The sequence below is a fragment of the Gobio gobio genome, assembly GCF_949357685.1.
Source record: "Gobio gobio genome assembly, chromosome: 16".
Lineage (NCBI taxonomy): Eukaryota > Metazoa > Chordata > Actinopteri > Cypriniformes > Gobionidae > Gobio > Gobio gobio.
In genome coordinates, this window is record NC_137109.1 from 50,701,760 (window position 1) to 50,727,429 (window position 25,670).

Consider the following 25,670-nt stretch of genomic DNA (forward strand, 5'->3'; position numbering starts at 1 on the left):
TTGAAACAGCTGATGCAAATCAGCTGATGAGACCGTGGTGTTGTCAATCACGTTAGCAGCGTCTTGACTACTTGGTCTGCCAGAACTGACGCTGACGCTCAATTTATGAGCCCAAGCCCGATTTAAACCCGACCATTTTTAATACGTGGGCGTTCTGAGAACAAGCCTGTAACGCCGCATTCACACAGGGCGTCGACGTCAACGCTTGACGGTGGGTGTGGCTGAAGCTTGACACGACCGTCATAGTGACAACAGCCAATCACATTACTTGCCGCTTGGACCACAATACAACACAAAAAAGCGCCTTTTTTCACAGCTAGTCTGTGAGACGAAATGGATGCCGATTTGGTTGTACGTGCGAATGCCTGTCATTCAATGATAAACAGAGTACACGGACAGAATACAAGCACGATACATACCAAATTCTCCAACCGTCTCTGCCACCTCCTCCATTTTTGATCGTTCTTCACTCTTCATTCACCGGTGTTCTAAACGAACGCAATTGGCTAGCGTCTGCTCTAGGATATTTGCAAAGGGTGATCTGTTCGGATGACGCCTGCGTTGGCGCTTGAAAAGTTGAGAAATCTTCAACTTTTGCCGCTTGCAATGCGAGTAAAGCGACGCGACGGAACCCAAAATTCAGTTCAGCAATGCATGACGTCACCCATTCAAAATAAATGAGAAGCGCTGATGCCGACGCCCCGTGTGAATGCGGCGTAATGAGCGAAGCGAACAGGTGTGACACTCAGTTCAATAATCCGCTCTATGCAGGCGCGCGCTCATGAACCGTATAGGCCTACTTGTTGTAGCCATTAAACAATGTATTTTGTTTAATATTCATGTTTAAATATTATAATGTTATTTTTTTATTTCATCTGATTATGAAAAGTGCAAAGATGTGAGTGGGTCAGAAATTATTTTGGTGGTCATTATATTTTGTTGAATATTAAGTTTTGTTTTGTATGAAGCCCTAGCCTGGATGCCAGTCGAACATAGCCCCGCCCACAACATTTTAACTTGTGCATTTCGGTCTGAACTTGATCCGTAGAGGAGTAATTATGCCCGAACAGAAACTGTTCGGACCAAGGAAATTGTCAGGGCGGGCTTTAGACTATGATGGACAGATGATAAACAGTAAGGTAATCATCCACGTCATCAAAGAGCGCTTGGGTTGAATTTGTTCTAATCCTAAACGGAGAAATTGTTCGTACACACCTTTTGTGTCTCATACTTTAACTGTATCAGAGTCTCTGGGCACAGGGCCTCTGTTGGCTCAAGGGCATAGATCACTTTTTCGTCAAAAATGTCACACTGTGTCTGTTGCTCATGTGTCGTTGCTCGTGAGAGTGTGTCTGGATGCATAGGTGATAGGATGTCCATCTTGCATTAGACATGTGCCTAAACCGTCCTTGGATGCATCTGCTTGTATCACGACAGCTTTCTTTGGGTCAAAGAATTTGAGAACAGGGGCTGTTATGAGTGCATTTTTTAGGTTCGTGCTGCCACTGTCATACATTGTCCATTCTCAGTAGTTGTCTCAGTGGCGCTGTAGCTGTTGCTTCTCCAGGTATGTACTGTGAGAGATACTTGATCATCCCAAGCATGCGTTGCAGTGCAGGTCTGTCTGTGGGTGATGGCATGTCGACTATTGCCTTAACTTTTTCATTGTCAACTTTAACACCCTCTGAAGTCACAACATGACCCATGTATTTGACACTGTTTACCTTGTATTGGAGAAGCGCAGAGAGTGAAGGAACGTATAGAAGCCGTGTGTAAGTGTTTTTTCTAATTACTCAGTTTGCTGGATTTGCTCAGCGTATTACACTCTATCAAGTGGATACATTTCGATTCTGTAGTTATTTTTGGATTTATAATTTTACTGGTTAAGATAATTGTATTTGAATTAAAACCAGTGCTGTTTTAGCCGTCAGCACTCAAATATTATTGCTGGATATTCGCACTAGTAAGTGATAGTTTCGCTTTTGAGCTGAGCCATTGACAGGCTGTTACCTTGATTGTCTGAGCGAATTACAAAGGTGGACAGAACATATATAAGCTCAGGTCGATCACCACTACCACAAACTGACCATCTCTTATACACTGGACAGTCACTGGCACAAGAGCAGGTTATTACTGAGGAGTGGTTTAACGTGAACACCTTTACATTGACTCACTCTTACCTGCCCTCCCATAGCAACATTGCTGTCCATTAAAGCAGCAGTTGATAGCTTCACACTCAGCACCACTGATACCAGGTGGGCCACATTGGATCTGCTCATAATCAGCTACAGCACATTTGTCAAGGGGCTCTGCCTGCGCCACTGGCTGCTTAGACTGAAACTGCTGAGGAAACTGTTGACTAGCTTGTTGTTGAACCTGCTGAGGAAACTGTTGACTAGCTTGTTGTTGAACCTTCTGAGGAAACTGTTGACTAGCTTGTTGTTGAACCTTCTGAGGAAACTGTTGACTAGCTAGCTGTTGAACCTTCTGAGGAAACCGTTGACTAGCTAGCTGTTGAACCTTCAGAGGAAACCGTTGACTAGCTAGCTGTTGAACCTTCAGAGGAAACCGTTGACTAGCTTGTTGTTGAACCTTCTGAGGAAACCGTTGACTAGCTTGTTGTTGAACCTTCTGAGGAAACCGTTGACTAGCTTGTTGTTGAACCTTTTGAGGAAACTGTTGACTAGCTTGTTGTTGAACCTTCTGAGGAAACTGTTGACTAGCTAGCTGTTGAACCTTCAGAGGAAACTGTTGACTAGCTAGCTGTTGAACCTTCTGAGGAAACTGTTGACTAGCTAGCTGTTGAACCTTCTGAGGAAACCGTTGACTAGCTAGTTGTTGAACCTTCTGAGGAAACTGGTGACTAGCTAGCTGTTGAACCTTCTGAGGAAACTGTTGACTAGCTTGCTGTTGAACCTTCAGAGGAAACTGTTGACTAGCTAGCTGTTGAACCTTCCGAGGAAACCGTTGACTAGCTAGCTGTTGAACCTTCTGAGGAAACTGTTGACTAGCTAGCTGTTGAACCTTCTGAGGAAACTGGTGACTAGCTTGTTTTTGAACCCGCTGATCAGTTTGCTTTAACATCGGAGCTTGAGGATACTGGGGCAGATTACTCCACTGTGGAACAGCATGACAAAAAGCACAAAACCACACACAAAGTGCCAGCAATTGAACAGCACAACAACTTCCTGCCATCGTTCAACAGCTAGTCACACTGTTGAGATCTTCTTCTTCTTCTTCTTGTGGATTTATTGGCGGGTCGCAAACCAACTGAAAAGGTGCATACCGCCACCTACTGTGCTGGAGTATGAACGAAGATGATACACTTCTTATATTTCCTATATTCTATATTTCAGGCCACTATTCCTCAAGAATGTCATTAATGCTATAATTTTTCTACCAGACTCTATTCCTGTCTTCAAAATATTATATATGGTAAAATCTGTAATACCCAAAGCTTGCATATCTCTTTTAAGCTCAATTCTTTCTTGTTCAAATTTTTTACATCTAATCAAAACATGTTCTACAGTTTCCATTTCCTGACATACATTACAAAAGCCCGAGTTGTGTTTGCCCATGATATGTAATGTTGCATTAAGATTGGTGTGACCCATTCTTAATCTTGTAAAAATAATAAATTCCTTTCTCTTTATATTATGACTAATTTGACTTTGTTTTATATTATTTTGTATTCTATAAAAATGTCTTCCTTTCTTACATGAGTCCCAATATTTCTGCCATTTACTCCCACAGGCTTGTTGAATCAATGACTTCCCTTCTGCCCTGCTTAAAGTGACTGCTTTGTTAATACTATCCACTTTGAGTGCTTCCTTGGCCATTTTATCTGCCGTTTCATTTCCTTGTATCCCAACATGTGCTGGTACCCATAAAAACTGCACTAAAATTCCCATTTTACTTAATCTAAATAAAATAATCAGAATTTCTGTCATTATGTCTTTCCTACATGATTGAAAGGTTTGCAAGCTTAAAATTGATGTCCACATAAATGAATGAATCTGATGAATCTGATTGATGAATCTGAACAAATTAAAACGTTCCTTTTAGAGATTGGCCTTTCCTCCTCAAACCACTCGAGTGCCATCTGAATGGCAACTAATTCTGCTGTATACACTGATGTTGCATCAGTTAGCCTTGCTTTGTTCCCACTTTTAAATTCTGGTACATAAAATGCTGCACCCGTTCGTCCTGTCTCAGGGTTTTTTGAACCATCAGTGTACACCTGAATAAATGACGAATGAACAGTATTAATGTATTCTAGTGTTTTATACTTGACTTCACCTCCAACTTCTCCTTTCTGAATTCTTTCATGTATTGTCAAATCAATTTGTGGTTCACTTAAAAACCAAGGTGGTATTGGAGATGTTGTTATAGTTGGTCCAAAAATTTTTGAATCTATTCCCATTTCTTTTGCCCATTCCTGGACCTTCCATGCAAATCCTGTACCATGTCTATTCTCCCAACTTTCCTCCAATACTTCCTTAGCTAAATGACTATTATTATGGCCCTTTAAACTTATCCAGTATGCCATAGATAGTTTTTGACGACGCAAATATAAAGGCATTTCTGATAGCTCCACCTGCATTGCTGCTACTGGTGTTGTTCTAGTAACTCCTAGAATGCATCTTAATGCTCTATGTTGAATAACATCCAATTTCTTTAGCAACGATGCAGATGCAGACCCATACACAATGCATCCATAATCTACTATGGAGCGAAGAAGAGAATAGTATATTCCCATCATTGATATTTTATCTGCACCCCAATCCTGTCCTACTAAACATCTCATTAGGTTAAGTACCCTATTACACTTCTTTTCTATAAATTCTATATGTGTTTTCCAAGTCAGTTTACAATCCATCCATAAACCTAAATATTTAAATTTCACCACTCTTTCCAATGGCTGTTTATACATATACAACTGAACATCTGGTCCTATCTTTTTCCGAGTAAAAAACTGACAACAAGATTTAGTTATGGAAAATTTAAAACCCCATTCTAATGACCATCTCTCAACAATCCCTACTGCTTTTTGAATTTTTTGGACAATAAAGGTAATATTTCTTCCTCTCTTCCACAATATTCCATCATCTGCGTATAATGCTTTATTAATATCCTGATTAATTCCTTCAAAAATATCATTAATCATAATATTAAATAAAATAGGACTAATAACACTTCCTTGGGGCGTACCGTTTTCCACATTACTCATACTTGATAAAATATCTCCTACCCTCACTTGTATAGTTCTTCCAAACATAAAACTCATTACCCAATTATAAAATCTTCCTCCAATTCCCATTTTCTCCAACTTTAATAATAATCCTTCCTTCCACATCATATCATAAGCCTTTTCGATGTCAAAATACACAGCTATCAGTACCTCTTTCATTGCCAATGCCTTTTTAACATCTGTTTCTAACCTTATTAGTGCATCCATAGTAGAATGTCCAGGGCGAAAACCATGTTGGTATGATGCTATTAATTCCTTACTTTCCAATATATAGTACAACCGATTTGCAATCATTCTCTCCATTAATTTACATAGATTAGATGTAAGAGCAATTGGTCTGTAGTTACCTGCTATTGATGGATCTTTCCCTGGCTTGGCTATGGGAATTATTACAGCATGTTTCCATTCCCTTGGCAATTTACCTTCCACCCACACCTTATTAAATAGCCCCAATACTGCTCTTAGCACTACTTCATCAGCATACTTAAACATCATATAACACACTTGATCTTTTCCTGGTGCTGTATGTCTAACCTGAGTTAGTACTCTTTTAAGTTCAAACATTTCAAATGTAGCATCTAACGCAGTCTGTCCATTAGGTTTCTGATTATATACATCTTGATTCTGTTCTAGAATTTCCATTCTTCTTTCCCTGTAATTTTCATCTAAATTTTCATTACTATGTATTTTTTTAAAGGTTTCGACAAACAGTTCTGCTTTTTCTTCCTTTTTAACTGCTGTTCTTCCTTCTCCTATTAAAACCGGAATATTACTGGCTCGATAAATACCATTCATCTTTTTTAACATATTCCACACATCTCCTAGTTGTGTATCTCTTCCTAGTGAAGAACAGAATGCCTGCCAATATTTCCTTTTAGCTTCCTTAACAATTCTCCTAGCCTGAGCTCTTTTCCTCTGATAATTAATGATAGAATCAGGTATTAATGTCCTTTTTAACAACCTAAAAGCTTCATTTCTTTGTTTTATAGCATCAGAGCAATCCTGATTCCACCATGGTACAATTTTTCCCCTTTCTCTACTCTTTGTTTTAGGAATTGCTTCTTCTGCTGCTTTAGCTATCATAAATGTTAATTTGTTATTACATTCATCTATATCCTCCATAATGTTGAAGTTATTTAATTCTTCATTACATATTTTATTAAACTTTATCCAATCAGCCTTTTCAAATCTCCACTTAGATAGTTTAAAAAATGTTTCCTTCGTCATTTCCAAACCCATACTACACATAATTGGAAAGTGATCACTCCCTATTGTGGTATCTTCTAATAGAACCCAATGACATTTTAATGCTATAGCTCCTGAAACTAATGTTAAATCTATGCACGACACTGATGAATTTCTGACATTAACTCTAGTACCTTTTCCATTATTTAAACATACCAAATTCTGTTCATCCATATATTCTTCTAAAATTGCCCCATTTCTATCAGTAGTTAAACTTCCCCAAAGAACATTGTGAGAGTTAAAATCCCCACACCATATTATTTTACCATCACCTCCTATTGAATTTAAACTATCTACTGTTAACTGATTACAAGGATTATATAAATTTACTATTTTAACCTTACCTATATCCATCCACACTTCAATAATTACACATTCTATTTGTGTGTCTATTATTATCTCTCTATATGCCACCCCATTTTTAACAAATGTTGCACACCCACCACCACTCGTTACAATCCTATCCTTCCTAATTGTGTTATATCCAGGTATGACAAAGTTCAGTTGTGGTTTCAGCCAAGTTTCTTGGACGCATATAATATCTGGTAATGTTGGTAAATCACTTATAAACTTTTTAAATTCTTGACCATTTGCAATTACACTTCTAGCATTCCATTGTAGAATTATAATTGTCATTTAGTTTTAGTTTTCTGACCACCTTTTGATTCCTGTGAGCTTGACGCACCCTCTGGCTGACCTAGTAATGACTGAATTTGCTCAATTGACGTATCATTTATGTCCAAATGACGAGCTGCAGCAGCTATTATAATCTTCAGTTTTTCAGTTCTTTTATTTGTTTGAGCAGTACAGTTAATAACATCAGCAATGAATGCTACAAACTTGACCTTATTAACCACAAGTGTATTTTCATTAACAGGGCAGGTATGCTTGCATTCTCCTTTTCCTACATCTCCCTGCATGGGGAGAATGTTACTACTCCTTACATCTCTGCGAACAGTCTGAACTTGTTTAACTGCCTCTGCATATGAAACATTGTTTAGAGTCTTATATTTCATAGCTTCCATGGCTTGCTTTTGAACTTCACATCCTAGATAGGCAGCACTATGAGGTCCACCACAATTGCAGCATTTCACTTCCACTCCTTCTCCACATCTTCCATATTCATGGTCTCCACCACATTTACAACATCTTCTGCCGCCTTTACACACGGCTGCTACATGCCCAAGTCGTTGACATTTAAAGCACCTCAAAGGTGGACGTACAAACGGTCGTACTGTATAGGATATATATCCTATTTTGATACGCTCAGGTAGTCTCTTGCATTTAAATGTTACTGCCACAGTAGTACTAGCCTCTCTACTTCCATTCCTATTTGTAAATAGACGTTGCATCTCAGTCACCATTTCTCCCTTCAATTGTGATTTAATTTCATCATCTGCTAGTGTAACCGGTACTCCTGTAATCACTCCCTTAACATTCTCCATTTCTCCCGGTATATGCACTTCGATAGTTACTCCTCCCCATTCCTTCATTTTCAGTGCTTTTTCTTGTTGTTTTTTATCCACACAATACATTAGCACACGATTGTTTGACATATATCTTGCAGCTTTAATATTACCAACAGCCTTTTTAATTAGGTTGGTCAGTCTAATCGGATTACTGATGTTTTCGATTGTATCTGCAAGCGTTACCATAACCTTAAATTCAGCTTCCATCTTCCTGGTCTTATTGTCCCTTCCTTTTCCTTCAGAATTGTTACCATCCGATTCTGATCCCCTTGTTTTCCGTTTCTGAGTAGATTGAACCTGGGACCATTCCTCTCCATCTATTAACGAAGACTCATCTTCCCCGTCCCAACTTCCTGCATCCATCTTCCTCAGTCACAGCACAGCTGTTGCTAACCCGCCAACCACCAATCCACACTCTCCACACTCACACACTCACACTCCACACTCCACTGTTGAGATGATGCCCTTTGGTCTTTTTGTATTCTACAGATTTTGTCTAATTAACGATAATCCCTCCCTCTTCATTAACAGTCATGATTCTCCAGACTTGCCCAAATGGGAGCTTATGCTACCAGAAAATTCTCATTGGTTCTCAAAATTATACGCATGTGATGTATCTTGACTCCAATTAGTCAGATGTGTCATATTGAAGACAAATAAAAAGGTTCATGCTCAGGTTTGCTACTAGAGCTTGCCCAAAGTACTTTGGCTAGATGTTTGGTGCATTCCGCTTCGCTTGTAGACATGCTGAAATATTAACTAGCATTACTACTTTTACAGTATCTTTATATGGCAGAAATAGTAAGAGTAGTCTGTAGTTCCAAATTTAGCAACACACTCACAAACCTCCCTAAGCACTTCCCCACGGGGCAATCCCTGTCGCCAGTTTGAAGTGTTCCATAAGTGGACAAGGAAGGTTTATGTGGACAGACCCTCGACTCCTTGATTATGACAGAGGGGACGAGTCTACTCATATATACTTAGCAGTGTTGGGAAATAACTTAACCCTAACCCTACATGTTAGGCGTGGCAAAATGGCTCGATAGCGCCACCTGCAAAACTTCAATTAAGCGTCATTCGCACTACGTTTCACATACAAGTATGAAATTCGGTACACACATGTCCAATACCTAAAAAAAGTCCCTGGAAGCAAAATCTGAAAACCCAACAGGAAATTAGATATTTGGAATTTTCTCTGCAAAATGTTTGCAGTTTTTGCCATTTCCAGACGTGGTACTTTGACAAACTCCTCCTAGAGATTTTATCAGATCAACATCATATTTGGTCAGTCTAATCTTGTTAGATGTTAAATTGTGGCTGGACAAAGTCTGATGTTTCACCATGAAACAGGAAGCTGTTGTAAGTCAGGCATACAATGTCCGATCTCCCCCAAACTTCACTTGTTTGATAAGAGTCCTGACCTAAACACATCTACATGCCAATATTCAGTTAGTCATAGCGCCACCTTCTGGCAGAAGGAAGTGTGGCACATTGAAGTGAGTTTGCCATATTTCTCCTATATTTACCCGCTTAAATGCATGTCGCCCACTATTCGCCGTTTTCCTGAGGCCACCAGGTGGCGGTGCATGTGCGAGGGCCCTTTCATCGCTGCTTGCAGCTTTAATTAGGGGCCAAGCCCCGAAGGGGCTGTAGCCTCTCTTGGAATTGTTAGTTTTCTTATTATTATTATTATTTTTCCCGAATGGGAGTCAATGGCAGCCCTATGAACCGTAAATAGGAAAATGATGAAATTTGGCAACATTGTACAGATGCTCATGAAAAGTAATTTGACCAAATTTGGAGTCTCTACACCCAACTCCATAGCGCCACCACCAGTTCAAAATTTCAACATTGAAACTGTTATAACTTTTGAACCCTTTGAGGTAGAAAAATGAAACTTAGTACACCTGATTCCTCTCATCATGCTGATCACATTTATTATATTACATCAAAACCCCGCCCATTACAGTAGCAGCCATTTTTAAAAGTACAGTATTCAGTTTTTTTGCTACTCCTCCTTCAAAATTTGTCCAATTTTGTCCAAAATTTGCTCACATGAACTTTAGAGAAGACCGCACAGAAATGACTGAACAGATTTTTTTTATTTATCTTTATTCAAAAGTTATACTGTCTCCAACTTAAAGAGGTTGACCCAAAATTGGTTCTGAAGCTGTATATCGGCCAAACTTTGATCAATCGAAACAAAATTTGGTACGCTTCATCAGACCCAGGATCTGGGGGTCCATGCCAAAGTTGGGAACAGCGCCACCTACAGGTCGTGAGATATGGAAAATGGCTATTTCTGCTCATAACTTCTGAACGCTTTGTCAGAAAATCACAATCTTGGTGTCTATGGATTCCTCGTGTCATGCCAAATCCGTGGATACTGGATATGCGAGGATCGGATGAAACCTGTGTCCACCATTTTGGATTTTGTCATAAATTGCAATATCTTTTAAAATATTTAACATATCTGCACAAAAATTGGTATGCATGACCGACAGCATGTCCTGAACATACATTTGAAGTTTCAGAACAGCGCCACCTAGTGTTCCATAGATATAAGGTTTTATTGCAAAAAGGCTTATAACTTTTGAAAACAAAGTTCAAAATTTAATTTCTTTATGTCATTATGTTCCTTGGTTTATTCCAATTTCAACGATATCTCATTTGTCATTTTCCCAACATCTGACTGTCCGCCATATTGACGCAAATGAAAAACAGTTTTTTTGCTACTCTTCCTTCAGTTTTTGCCCAATTTTAACCAAAGTTTGCTCAGATGATATTTGGACTGAGCCGCACAGAAATGACTGAACGGATTCTTGATAGTTACTACCGTTCCTGAGAAATTTGTCTCTGAAGTTGACCTTGCCTGTGTTTGTGTCTTTGTACTAGCTAGCTTAGCATGTCAATTGGTTAATTCTAAAATTTGCTTCTGTTCCAGACATTAAATGATTCTGAGAATGATCTAATCTGAACTTTTTAAATATTACATGCAGTGCATTTTTTACATAAAAATCTTCATTCTAAGTTGATTCTCACTTTAAATAAGGAACCTTGGCAGCTGTTTGAAAGCATGTCTGCCCAGTGGCGCAACACGATAAACTGCAGGCACAAGACCCAGAGATTGTGGGTTCGAGTCCCGTGTTGGGCAACTTTATAAAATTGTGTGTAATGGTGTGCTGTGCTGCAGAACTTGCTGTGCTGCTGTACTTGCTGTTTGAGCTATTTGCTGTCCTTGCGGTGCCTTCTGGGCTTGGCCCCGCAATTGCTGCTTGCAGCTATATTTATTATTGTGATTTAAATTATTGCCCCTGATTCAGTAAAGAACTCTTGTAATAAAGTTGCAGTTGTTGGGACAAAATTTAAGTATCAACGCCACTTAAAAAGGTGCACTCTAATCCTGTTTACATGAAATAAGCCGCTCGCACAGGTTTCATCTTACAGACCTGTTGCTATGACAGCAAGTTCAGGATGAGCTTCGAAGAACCAAACAATCAAAGATCATGCCAAATCACCAACAATCAAATCCAGCTAACGGAGTTGCGATGTAGGAAGAACGGACCCCAGGTTTGATCTTACGGACCTGTTGCTATGACAGTAAGTCCAGTATAATCTGTGGCACACCGCGCCAGAGCAATTTCAGTTAAAAAGTACAGTATACACATTTTTATTTTACATTGAAAATGCCCAATCATTATATTAGATAAGACCCTATTCTTTATCTGAGATCATGCAGAGCCTCTGAAACTGTATTATTTGGACCTTTACCTGTTGGTTGCCACAGAAGTCCGTTATATGGAGAAAAATCCTGGAATGTTCTCTCAAAAATACCTTCATTTTTTTTTGACTGAAGAAAGGCATGAACATCTAGGATGAGAAGGGGTAAGTTCTAATTTTGAAGTGAACTAAGCCTTTAACACAGGGGAGATACAGATTTGACTTCCTTTTGGAGCTCGTCTCTAGCAGCCAGTCGATGAATTGCAGTTTAAGTCACTTCAGTGTTGGCTTCAAGAGAGACTGCAGGATGTTGCCTCTTAGCGTGACCCCCCAAAAGTATCTACCAAGCACCAGAAAGGATGTGATGCCATTGAAATGCCCTTTAGTGTTGTAACAGGCTTAGCCCTACAAAATATCAGTCCCCACACAGGCCAGTAGTAAAAGGCATTTTGTGGTGCATATTTGTACAGTCAAATCATGTAGATACGTTTAGTATTGTGCCAGTAAGGACCATACACAAATCTATTAAGATCACTTTTATTAAATCACGTGGCATTTCCAGTTATTTTTGGCCATGGTCCTTAACATTGATGGGGCCGACAGACGCCTTTTCCCATTGTAGATCTGATGAACAAATGATTAGTGAGAACTAAAGCCAGGAATGACAATAACAGTTATCAGAGTTAATCCATACCCGTAAGCAGCCGATCACTTCCACTTCTGACGCTACAAGTGGTGTCACAGCAGCCACACACCTGGTCAGAGTCATCTGCGGACACCCAACTGACAAGAAACACCCTCAGTTAATTTGACGACAACTAATTTACCTGTACACCCATCTAGCAGACAACATACCCATTAGCAGAGAATGAACAAGCTTTTTGCTCAGAACTTGAGGTTGTTGCAGCCGCCTTCAAAATGCATGTGATGTAGACCTGCAAAGACAATTGTTTGTTCACCATGGTAGCATATCATACAAAGAGTTGCACAACTAAAACACACGTACCAGTCCACTGTCTGCTTGCTGGAACCTGAACGCCTCTAGTTGAAACCGTAGCTTATCACCTTGAGTCCGAGGCATAAAGTGAGACGTGGAGCCTGTGAGCTTGGCATCAACCAGACACCTGTAAACAGAACCCAGTTAGAAACCCTGCAACCCTTCTGGAAGCTGGTATACATGAGGTAGCACCTCTTACCCATTATTCTCAATAAAGGAGTATCTGGGGACAGAAGCAACATCAGGGACTGCAGTAGCCACGCAGCTGTCCACAAACACACGGACGGGAACATGGCTGTACAAACGCACTGATGCTTCAAGATTGATCATGTCACCCAGGAAGTACTGGTTAGAAGGTCGCTCAAATATCCAGTCATCTGCAAAGAAAGAGTCTTAGCACAGGGTCACAAGCATGCCACAAATCAGTTTGGGATACACCAACCAGTCATGAGCTTGAGGGAGAAGACAAAGACTTCCTCTGCAACCTTAGTTGAGGCATATGGGATCCAAGTGGGCATTAAGGCATCGCTGCTCACATTATGTGTTCTGTAGGAGTTAAACAAGCGGTCATCTCATGCCCATAAATGGTGGGATCAGATCCAGCGAAGATCTTATCCAGATCCTACCTTGGATAATGACACTCGATACCAATCACCGCAATACTGCTCCTTACAATAGGAACACCATATGAAACCTCTTGTGGGGTGTAGATAATGTTGAAGGTATAGACAAGCTCATCCTCAGTCACCTAAAAAGAAAGTTAATTGAAAACGATCATGGATGTTTTTGAACTGTCCCTGTGAGTAACGGCAAAATAAAACCCCACCATTGATGTGCTGCTACATCCATGCAGTTCAGACTCAAAGATGAGCACTTGAGCAGAAGGATCCTCTCCAGTTGCAGTGCAGCCTCCCAGTGTAAAAGCAGAGGACAACAGTGGGTGCCCAGTCCCAAAGAAGTCCTTCATCACTTCCACATATACCGAGCTCTCTCCACACTGAGCAGCTACACTGTTGGCAGGGACAGGATGCGGCAACTCAAAAGGAACGTCGGGTTGCTGTGGTTCCTCTGGTAGACTTGGAAAGCTCCACGTCAGTTTTGCCACTGGACCCTGCAACAGCTCTTTTGATTGAACACCCATAAGATCTTGAGAAGGCTTTCCAAAGTCAGGAAACGTTTGTGGTGCAAATCCAGGTTTACTGGGAACCACAGACATCCTGGAATCAGCCTGTTGAGAAGCTTGAGCCAATGTCCTAGGCCTAAACTCACTTGGACTGCGATTATGTGCTGCTCTTGCTCTCCATTGTGCATCAGAAAATCCAAGAGCAAGAATAAACACCAATCCAAATCCAACCTGCCAAAACCCCATTATTGCCAAGCTTGTTTCAACAACACTTTCGGGTGCTACCATCCAAATTTATACAGATGTAAATCAGCATGGCTCCACCTTTCTCATGACAGGCATCATTTTTCTCTGCACCTGCCAATTTACTCAATCAATATATCACAGGTGTAAGTCATTGATTGTTTATCACTCAGGATCAAATGAAGTATCAAATAAGGGCAGGTTATTAGTAGCTAAACCAAATGATTTCTTATTTTCAAGAATTCTCTGAAACACAAACAACCAAGTCTTTTTTGCGTCTTCCTTTTTTATTAATTCAGAAACATGGCCACAGACAGAATTGTACACTAGAGTATCCAAAATAATAAAGTTGAGAATGTTTATAGTCAGGTTTAGAGTGTAAGAAAACGTTCTTCCCTCACATTGACAGCAATCTTAACAAGCCGGAACTGAAATGGAGCAATTTTGAATAAAAGGATAAAATGAAGTACCAAATAAGGGCAGGTTATTAGTAGCTAAACCAAAATGATTTCTTGTTTTAAATATCAAAATGACAGATCTGGGGTCCATTCTTCGTACCTCTCTTAATACATCTGAGATGATTTGACAGATCCCAGATCTTCTAATCATGATAACTGATCTCTGGCTAATTTGGTTCTTCAAACGAATTTGCGGATTGGATTAAAATATCTGGATTAAGTTATCTAAGGCTCCGTCCACACGAAGCCAGAGCTTTCCCTATCCGATCTTTTTTTCCCCCCTCGTTTCAAGAAATATCTGTGTACACACGAGAGCATTGAAAAGACTCAAAACGATGTAGTATACATGCCAGGTCAGTATGTGGCGCTGTAATCCTGCCACAGAAATACACTGAAAACAGAGAAGAAGAGTTGTGGCTGAAAGGGGTACAGCAACGGTCGTAAGTGAGACAAAATCTCACAACTAAATAACAATAAATAAATGTGCTACTTACCAGATTAACGCTTACACCTACCCCAACCCTAAACCTAACTTTACAATAATGCAAATACAGTAATTAAATGACGCAATGCCCAGTGCCCTGAAATTAATGCACTGCTCAGAGTAACTGTACAGCATGTGTGTAAGACTGCAATAACATTATAAAGTCATTATTCTATCAAAAATAAATCTCTGTTTCTAATATTATTTTGAAATACATTTTTAGGGCCCGAGCACCAATGGTGTGAGGACCCTATTGGAATTGCTCAGCCTATTATTCTTCTTCTCCCAAATAAATCACATTTTTGAGGGCCTAAACATGCTCGAAATCTCATGAAACTTTGCACACGCGTCAAAAGTGGTGAAAATGTACATCCAATATGGGTTTCAGAATTAGGCGTGGCAAAATGGCCCGATAGCGCCACCTACAAAAAATCAATTAAGCGCCGTTCGAGCTACGTTTCACGTACGAGTATGAAATTCGGTAGACACATGTAAAAGCCCAATACCTACAAAAAAGACCTTGGGGGGCAAAACCTGAAAACCCAACAGGAAGTGTGATATATTGAATTTTCTCTGCAAAATTTTTGCCATTTCCAGACCTTGTACATTAACGATCTACTCCTAGAGATTTAATCAGATCAACATCATATTTGCACAGTCTAATCTAAAGGCCTTGGTGATGTTAAATTGCGAAGATCTTGAGTTTTCCCTGAAGGGCGTGTCAGTGGCGGCCTCACAAAATTCGATGGTTCGCCATAAAACAGGAAGTTGTTGTAACTCGGGCATACAATGTCCGATCTGCCCCAAACTTCAGATGTTTGATAAGAGTCCTGGCCTGAAGACATGGCAAAATGGCTCGATAGCGCCACCTACAACATTTCAACAAAGTGCCCCTCCCGCTACGTTTCACGTACAGGTATGAAATTCGGTACACACATGTAACAGCCCAATACCTACAAGAAACCTCCTGGTATTGAAACAGACATTCACTTTTGTCCACTTGCCCTCAGCTTCTTATTCTTTAACATCAGCAGTTTATGCAACTGGCCACAGACCTACGTTTTCTCCAATTTTCCCCCAAAATGTCTCTAGGAAAAATGTGATACAAAGAGCAAGAAGAGTTAACAGGACTAAGACTTAAGTTAATGATGGGACACTAAAATGGACAAATATCATAGACCCCATTTGGAAATGTTTATTTCACAAACCTAATACACCGACATTTAGCTCTTCAAACCAGTTAAATTTAAAGTTAAAATGGGATGCATTTCCTTGACAGCATGGATACTAGTCAAATTGCCTTCCACGTTCTGTTTTTAATGGTGCAACAACAAGCACAGACAGTTAAACAAAGTAGCTTATCCAAATCTACAGAAGCGACATGGTTAAGACCAGTTAATGTCACACTCTGGAAACAGTTTATAAAGACCCCTTTCATGAGTGAAGGTTAAAAGTTTACAAAAAAAAGGACAAGTTTAAACCATTTTAGACCCATTTACACCTGTATTTAGCATAGTCCACTTGTGATTGGACTGATAAACGCTTTAGTACCAGTTGTGTAAACAGGCCCTCAGACAGCAACTCAGGTGTGATACACCAGTTAAGGGACTAAACCAGCTTTTATTAAAGCTTCAGTCTACTTTTTAATAAACAAGAAAAAAGGCTGGTCACAATTTGGGATTAAAAAGGACAATGCAGGTTGAGACTGATTTCATTGCAGATGCAATGCTGTACTTGCATGACTTCGGGGGGGCTTTCTTACCAAAAAACAGAGGGACTTGGCATGCGTGAATATCAATACAAGCAGTTATGTTAGTCCAGCCATAAAGCCACAAGTAGAGACCAAAACAGATTTGATACCATTAAGAACAGGGACCCAGGTTAGCAACTGGAACTTGGCAAATAGGTCAGGTTTGGGCAGAAACTTGGCTTGTTTAGTTCAAGTCAAGCATAACCTTGAAGCAAAAAAGGGAACTCTGGTTTAGTAGTGTAGCCCAATAAATCAAACTGAGAACAGTCATGAAAGATCAATACCAAAGAGACAGTTGAGTTAAGAAGTTTATTAAAACTACTAAAGTCACATGACCAGGTTAACTTCTCCACTAGACACCACAGTTTGCCCACTAGAGATGGTCTTGACGTTAGCATCTCTTCCTGGAAAAGAAATGGTAGAATTGTGAGGCATTTAAAAAAAACTAATTCTCAAGGTTCCTGAAGTCAGTTTACAACAAGCACTCACTTTTCCTAGTGCAGCTTTGCTCACAGGAGCCAGAAGAGGGATGGCACACTGCTGTACTACAGTGGATGAAGATCTAACAGAGGGGGAAAGGGTTAAGCCACAGAAAGAAAAACACCTAATATTAAGGATTCAGGAAAAGCTGCAGAGCATACGGTTTCCTGTACAGGAGCCAGTGATGCTGGGTCCACAAATGTGAACATCTTCACAACAAAGCGCTTGTAGTGGGTTGGGAACTGAAGACCAGAAGATCCAGCCACTGGAACCAATGTGGTCAGGTAACGGTCATCCTGGTAAGGGCATCTGAAAGGCAAAGAGGCAGTCAGAAATGCCTTACAGCGCACTAGATGGATAAAGACTGGCCTTACTCACCCATCAACCAGAAGGTCCCACTGGGGTAGACTGAGGGGACTGGGGGTTGATGTCGCCCAGCAATGTCCCAGCATTAGGACAATGTTGGGGTCGGTCCTCTCCAAAATGCGCACCTCAACATACACAGGCTCCCGCAGGACTTTTGTGACCGGATAATCAGCGTCACCGTAGTAGGACGTGTATGCCTCATCCCCTGAGAAAGAAAATCAGCGTTTAACCAGAAACTGCCGCAACCTGGAGTTTTAGAAAATACTCATGCATACTTGGACAGACACTTACCTTCAGCACAGCCTTTGGTGACACACTGACCATTTGCCAGTCTAAGCTCAACCCTGAGGGGTCCAGGAGCCGCTACTGGTGGAGGTGCAGGAACAGTGTTGACCTCCACAACCAGAGCTTCCACAGAAGTAGCAGAGTACCTACACTGGAAGAGAAGCCTAGACAACAAATAGTGAGCTTGTAGCCTTGTCAAGGATTAATATTTTTTTCTAAAAAAAATACCTACTCAAAATGGCTGTCCCTTGTGATGGAACCAAGTGGTCCGACACCCACTTCATACGAGGAGGTCATTCGGTTTTCATACACCACATATCCACCGTCCTCCTGCAAATAGTAACTGTTGGCATCCAGTCCATTCCAAGCCATGCAGAACAGAACCACAAGCAGCTACTCACCATCATGCTTGTGCCACATGCAGTGACAGGGAACTGGTATATAGCAAAGGAAGGTGTGGATCCCACAGGACTGCAAGATGGGTCATTTCCACCCAGGAGATGGACTGAATCCAGGCTCAAGCGAGGTAGTGTAACATCTCTAGCCACCACTACCACAAACTGACCATCTCTTATACACTGGACAGTCACTGGCACAAGAGCAGGTTATTACTGAGGAGTGGTTTAACGTGAACACCTTTACATTGACTCACTCTTACCTGCCCTCCCATAGTAACACTGCTGTCCGTTAAAGCAGCAGTTGATAGCTTCACACTCAGCACCACTGATACCAGGTGGGCCACATTGGATCTGCTCATAATCAGCTACAGCACATTTGTCAAGGGGCTCTGCCTGCGCCACTGGCTGCTTAGACTGAAACTGCTGAGGAAACTGTTGACTAGCTTGTTGTTGAACCTGCTGAGGAAACTGTTGACTAGCTTGTTGTTGAACCTGCTGGGGAAACTGTTGACTAGCTTGTTGTTGAACCTTCTGAGGAAACTGTTGACTAGCTTGTTGTTGAACCTTCTGAGGAAACTGTTGACTAGCTTGCTGTTGAACCTTCAGAGGAAACTGTTGACTAGCTAGCTGTTGAACCTTCTGAGGAAACCGTTGACTAGCTAGCTGTTGAACCTTCAGAGGAAACTGTTGACTAGCTTGCTGTTGAACCTTCTGAGGAAACTGTTGACTAGCTAGCTGTTGAACCTTCTGAGGAAACTGGTGACTAGCTTGTTTTTGAACCCGCTGATCAGTTTGCTTTAACATCGGAGCTTGAGGATACTGGGGCAGATTACTCCACTGTGGAACAGCATGACAAAAAGCACAAAACCACACACAAAGTGCCAGCAATTGAACAGCACAACAACTTCCTGCCATCGTTCAACAGCTAGTCACACTGTTGAGATGATGCCCTTTGGTCTTTTTGTATTCTACAGATTTTGTCTAATTAACGATAATCCCTCCCTCTTCATTAACAGTCATGATTCTCCAGACTTGCCCAAATGGGAGCTTATGCTACCAGAAAATTCTCATTGGTTCTCAAAATTATACGCATGTGATGTATCTTGACTCCAATTAGTCAGATGTGTCATATTGAAGACAAATAAAAAGGTTCATGCTCAGGTTTGCTACTAGAGCTTGCCCAAAGTACTTTGGCTAGATGTTTGGTGCATTCCGCTTCGCTTGTAGACATGCTGAAATATTAACTAGCATTACTACTTTTACAGTATCTTTATATGGCAGAAATAGTAAGAGTAGTCTGTAGTTCCAAATTTAGCAACACACTCACAAACCTCCCTAAGCACTTCCCCACGGGGCAATCCCTGTCGCCAGTTTGAAGTGTTCCATAAGTGGACAAGGAAGGTTTATGTGGACAGACCCTCGACTCCTTGATTATGACAGAGGGGACGAGTCTACTCATATATACTTAGCAGTGTTGGGAAATAACTTAACCCTAACCCTACATGTTAGGCGTGGCAAAATGGCTCGATAGCGCCACCTGCAAAACTTCAATTAAGCGTCATTCGCACTACGTTTCACATACAAGTATGAAATTCGGTACACACATGTCCAATACCTAAAAAAAGTCCCTGGAAGCAAAATCTGAAAACCCAACAGGAAATTAGATATTTGGAATTTTCTCTGCAAAATGTTTGCAGTTTTTGCCATTTCCAGACGTGGTACTTTGACAAACTCCTCCTAGAGATTTTATCAGATCAACATCATATTTGGTCAGTCTAATCTTGTTAGATGTTAAATTGTGGCTGGACAAAGTCTGATGTTTCACCATGAAACAGGAAGCTGTTGTAAGTCAGGCATACAATGTCCGATCTCCCCCAAACTTCACTTGTTTGATAAGAGTCCTGACCTAAACACATCTACATGCCAATATTCAGTTAGTCATAGCGCCACCTTCTGGCAGAAGGAAGTGTGGCACATTGAAGTGAGTTTGCCATATTTCTCCTATATTTACCCGCTTAAATGCATGTCGCCCACTATTCGCCGTTTTCCTGAGGCCACCAGGTGGCGGTGCATGTGCGAGGGCCCTTTCATCGCTGCTTGCAGCTTTAATTATTATTGTGATTTAAATTATTGCCCCTGATTCAGTAAAGAACTCTTGTAATAAAGTTGCAGTTGTTGGGACAAAATTTAAGTATCAACGCCACTTAAAAAGGTGCACTCTAATCCTGTTTACATGAAATAAGCCGCTCGCACAGGTTTCATCTTACAGACCTGTTGCTATGACAGCAAGTTCAGGATGAGCTTCGAAGAACCAAACAATCAAAGATCATGCCAAATCACCAACAATCAAATCCAGCTAACGGAGTTGCGATGTACAAAGAACGGACCCCAGGTTTGATCTTACGGACCTGTTGCTATGACAGTAAGTCCAGTATAATCTGTGGCACACCGCGCCAGAGTAATTTCAGTTAAAAAGTACAGTATACACATTTTTATTTTACATTGAAAATGCCCAATCATTATATTAGATAAGACCCTATTCTTTATCTGAGATCATGCAGAGCCTCTGAAACTGTATTATTTGGACCTTTACCTGTTGGTTGCCACAGAAGTCCGTTATATGGAGAAAAATCCTGGAATGTTCTCTCAAAAATACCTTCATTTTTTTTTGACTGAAGAAAGGCATGAACATCTAGGATGAGAAGGGGTAAGTTCTAATTTTGAAGTGAACTAAGCCTTTAACACAGGGGAGATACAGATTTGACTTCCTTTTGGAGCTCGTCTCTAGCAGCCAGTCGATGAATTGCAGTTTAAGTCACTTCAGTGTTGGCTTCAAGAGAGACTGCAGGATGTTGCCTCTTAGCGTGACCCCCCAAAAGTATCTACCAAGCACCAGAAAGGATGTGATGCCATTGAAATGCCCTTTAGTGTTGTAACAGGCTTAGCCCTACAAAATATCAGTCCCCACACAGGCCAGTAGTAAAAGGCATTTTGTGGTGCATATTTGTACAGTCAAATCATGTAGATACGTTTAGTATTGTGCCAGTAAGGACCATACACAAATCTATTAAGATCACTTTTATTAAATCACGTGGCATTTCCAGTTATTTTTGGCCATGGTCCTTAACATTGATGGGGCCGACAGACGCCTTTTCCCATTGTAGATCTGATGAACAAATGATTAGTGAGAACTAAAGCCAGGAATGACAATAACAGTTATCAGAGTTAATCCATACCCGTAAGCAGCCGATCACTTCCACTTCTGACGCTACAAGTGGTGTCACAGCAGCCACACACCTGGTCAGAGTCATCTGCGGACACCCAACTGACAAGAAACACCCTCAGTTAATTTGACGACAACTAATTTACCTGTACACCCATCTAGCAGACAACATACCCATTAGCAGAGAATGAACAAGCTTTTTGCTCAGAACTTGAGGTTGTTGCAGCCGCCTTCAAAATGCATGTGATGTAGACCTGCAAAGACAATTGTTTGTTCACCATGGTAGCATATCATACAAAGAGTTGCACAACTAAAACACACGTACCAGTCCACTGTCTGCTTGCTGGAACCTGAACGCCTCTAGTTGAAACCGTAGCTTATCACCTTGAGTCCGAGGCATAAAGTGAGACGTGGAGCCTGTGAGCTTGGCATCAACCAGACACCTGTAAACAGAACCCAGTTAGAAACCCTGCAACCCTTCTGGAAGCTGGTATACATGAGGTAGCACCTCTTACCCATTATTCTCAATAAAGGAGTATCTGGGGACAGAAGCAACATCAGGGACTGCAGTAGCCACGCAGCTGTCCACAAACACACGGACGGGAACATGGCTGTACAAACGCACTGATGCTTCAAGATTGATCATGTCACCCAGGAAGTACTGGTTAGAAGGTCGCTCAAATATCCAGTCATCTGCAAAGAAAGAGTCTTAGCACAGGGTCACAAGCATGCCACAAATCAGTTTGGGATACACCAACCAGTCATGAGCTTGAGGGAGAAGACAAAGACTTCCTCTGCAACCTTAGTTGAGGCATATGGGATCCAAGTGGGCATTAAGGCATCGCTGCTCACATTATGTGTTCTGTAGGAGTTAAACAAGCGGTCATCTCATGCCCATAAATGGTGGGATCAGATCCAGCGAAGATCTTATCCAGATCCTACCTTGGATAATGACACTCGATACCAATCACCGCAATACTGCTCCTTACAATAGGAACACCATATGAAACCTCTTGTGGGGTGTAGATAATGTTGAAGGTATAGACAAGCTCATCCTCAGTCACCTAAAAAGAAAGTTAATTGAAAACGATCATGGATGTTTTTGAACTGTCCCTGTGAGTAACGGCAAAATAAAACCCCACCATTGATGTGCTGCTACATCCATGCAGTTCAGACTCAAAGATGAGCACTTGAGCAGAAGGATCCTCTCCAGTTGCAGTGCAGCCTCCCAGTGTAAAAGCAGAGGACAACAGTGGGTGCCCAGTCCCAAAGAAGTCCTTCATCACTTCCACATATACCGAGCTCTCTCCACACTGAGCAGCTACACTGTTGGCAGGGACAGGATGCGGCAACTCAAAAGGAACGTCGGGTTGCTGTGGTTCCTCTGGTAGACTTGGAAAGCTCCACGTCAGTTTTGCCACTGGACCCTGCAACAGCTCTTTTGATTGAACACCCATAAGATCTTGAGAAGGCTTTCCAAAGTCAGGAAACGTTTGTGGTGCAAATCCAGGTTTACTGGGAACCACAGACATCCTGGAATCAGCCTGTTGAGAAGCTTGAGCCAATGTCCTAGGCCTAAACTCACTTGGACTGCGATTATGTGCTGCTCTTGCTCTCCATTGTGCATCAGAAAATCCAAGAGCAAGAATAAACACCAATCCAAATCCAACCTGCCAAAACCCCATTATTGCCAAGCTTGTTTCAACAACACTTTCGGGTGCTACCATCCAAATTTATACAGATGTAAATCAGCATGGCTCCACCTTTCTCATGACAGGCATCATTTTTCTCTGCACCTGCCAATTTACTCAATCAATATATCACAGGTGTAAGTCATTGATTGTTTATCACTCAGGATCAAATGAAGTATCAAATAAGGGCAGGTTATTAGTAGCTAAACCAAATGATTTCTTATTTTCAAGAATTCTCTGAAACACAAACAACCAAGTCTTTTTTGCGTCTTCCTTTTTTATTAATTCAGAAACATGGCCACAGACAGAATTGTACACTAGAGTATCCAAAATAATAAAGTTGAGAATGTTTATAGTCAGGTTTAGAGTGTAAGAAAACGTTCTTCCCTCACATTGACAGCAATCTTAACAAGCCGGAACTGAAATGGAGCAATTTTGAATAAAAGGATAAAATGAAGTACCAAATAAGGGCAGGTTATTAGTAGCTAAACCAAAATGATTTCTTGTTTTAAATATCAAAATGACAGATCTGGGGTCCATTCTTCGTACCTCTCTTAATACATCTGAGATGATTTGACAGATCCCAGATCTTCTAATCATGATAACTGATCTCTGGCTAATTTGGTTCTTCAAACGAATTTGCGGATTGGATTAAAATATCTGGATTAAGTTATCTAAGGCTCCGTCCACACGAAGCCAGAGCTTTCCCTATCCGATCTTTTTTTCCCCCCTCGTTTCACGAAATATCTGTGTACACACGAGAGCATTGAAAAGACTCAAAACGATGTAGTATACATGCCAGGTCAGTATGTGGCGCTGTAATCCTGCCACAGAAATACACTGAAAACAGAGAAGAAGAGTTGTGGCTGAAAGGGGTACAGCAACGGTCGTAAGTGAGACAAAATCTCACAACTAAATAACAATAAATAAATGTGCTACTTACCAGATTAACGCTTACACCTACCCCAACCCTAAACCTAACTTTACAATAATGCAAATACAGTAATTAAATGACGCAATGCCCAGTGCCCTGAAATTAATGCACTGCTCAGAGTAACTGTACAGCATGTGTGTAAGACTGCAATAACATTATAAAGTCATTATTCTATCAAAAATAAATCTCTGTTTCTAATATTATTTTGAAATACATTTTTAGGGCCCGAGCACCAATGGTGTGAGGACCCTATTGGAATTGCTCAGCCTATCATTCTTCTTCTCCCAAATAAATCACATTTTTGAGGGCCTAAACATGCTCGAAATCTCATGAAACTTTGCACACGCGTCAAAAGTGGTGAAAATGTACAACCAATATGGGTTTCAGAATTAGGCGTGGCAAAATGGCCCGATAGCGCCACCTACAAAAAATCAATTAAGCGCCGTTCGAGCTACGTTTCACGTACGAGTATGAAATTCGGTAGACACATGTAAAAGCCCAATACCTACAAAAAAGACCTTGGGGGGCAAAACCTGAAAACCCAACAGGAAGTGTGATATATTGAATTTTCTCTGCAAAATTTTTGCCATTTCCAGACCTTGTACATTAACGATCTACTCCTAGAGATTTAATCAGATCAACATCATATTTGCACAGTCTAATCTAAAGGCCTTGGTGATGTTAAATTGCGAAGATCTTGAGTTTTCCCTGAAGGGCGTGTCAGTGGCGGCCTCACAAAATTCGATGGTTCGCCATAAAACAGGAAGTTGTTGTAACTCGGGCATACAATGTCCGATCTGCCCCAAACTTCAGATGTTTGATAAGAGTCCTGGCCTGAAGACATGGCAAAATGGCTCGATAGCGCCACCTACAACATTTCAACAAAGTGCCCCTCCCGCTACGTTTCACGTACAGGTATGAAATTCGGTACACACATGTAACAGCCCAATACCTACAAGAAACCTCCTGGTATTGAAACAGACATTCACTTTTGTCCACTTGCCCTCAGCTTCTTATGCTTTAACATCAGCAGTTTATGCAACTGGCCACAGACCTACGTTTTCTCCAATTTTCCCCCAAAATGTCTCTAGGAAAAATGTGATACAAAGAGCAAGAAGAGTTAACAGGACTAAGACTTAAGTTAATGATGGGACACTAAAATGGACAAATATCATAGACCCCATTTGGAAATGTTTATTTCACAAACCTAATACACCGACATTTAGCTCTTCAAACCAGTTAAATTTAAAGTTAAAATGGGATGCATTTCCTTGACAGCATGGATACTAGTCAAATTGCCTTCCACGTTCTGTTTTTAATGGTGCAACAACAAGCACAGACAGTTAAACAAAGTAGCTTATCCAAATCTACAGAAGCGACATGGTTAAGACCAGTTAATGTCACACTCTGGAAACAGTTTATAAAGACCCCTTTCATGAGTGAAGGTTAAAAGTTTAAAAAAAAAAGGACAAGTTTAAACCATTTTAGACCCATTTACACCTGTATTTAGCATAGTCCACTTGTGATTGGACTGATAAACGCTTTAGTACCAG

At 40.9% G+C, this 25,670-nt stretch overlaps 3 protein-coding genes across 3 annotated transcripts; all 3 read right to left on the bottom strand.

The window, feature by feature from the left end:
- Nucleotides 1-7,586: 7,586 nt before the first annotated feature.
- LOC307140091 (zona pellucida sperm-binding protein 3-like) lies at nt 7,587-13,898 on the bottom strand (the record flags this gene model as incomplete). The annotated part of the gene is made up of 7 exons (XM_079839334.1): nt 7,587-7,670; nt 12,380-12,454; nt 12,692-12,809; nt 12,882-13,059; nt 13,125-13,228; nt 13,309-13,430; nt 13,509-13,898. 7 exons carry the CDS (start codon nt 13,896-13,898, stop codon nt 7,587-7,589), a joined length of 1,071 nt encoding a protein of 356 aa, XP_079695460.1.
- Nucleotides 13,899-17,212: 3,314 nt separating this feature from the next.
- LOC307140092 (zona pellucida sperm-binding protein 4-like) lies at nt 17,213-21,580 on the bottom strand (the record flags this gene model as incomplete). The annotated part of the gene is made up of 8 exons (XM_079839335.1): nt 17,213-17,302; nt 17,382-17,529; nt 17,599-17,791; nt 17,878-18,035; nt 18,104-18,201; nt 18,273-18,460; nt 18,530-18,620; nt 21,506-21,580. 8 exons carry the CDS (start codon nt 21,578-21,580, stop codon nt 17,213-17,215), a joined length of 1,041 nt encoding a protein of 346 aa, XP_079695461.1.
- LOC307140093 (zona pellucida sperm-binding protein 3-like) lies at nt 21,577-23,024 on the bottom strand (the record flags this gene model as incomplete). The annotated part of the gene is made up of 7 exons (XM_079839336.1): nt 21,577-21,580; nt 21,667-21,746; nt 21,818-21,935; nt 22,008-22,185; nt 22,251-22,354; nt 22,435-22,556; nt 22,635-23,024. The coding sequence occupies 7 exons, from the start codon at nt 23,022-23,024 to the stop codon at nt 21,577-21,579; spliced, it is 996 nt and encodes a 331-aa protein (XP_079695462.1).
- Nucleotides 23,025-25,670: the final 2,646 nt, after the last annotated feature.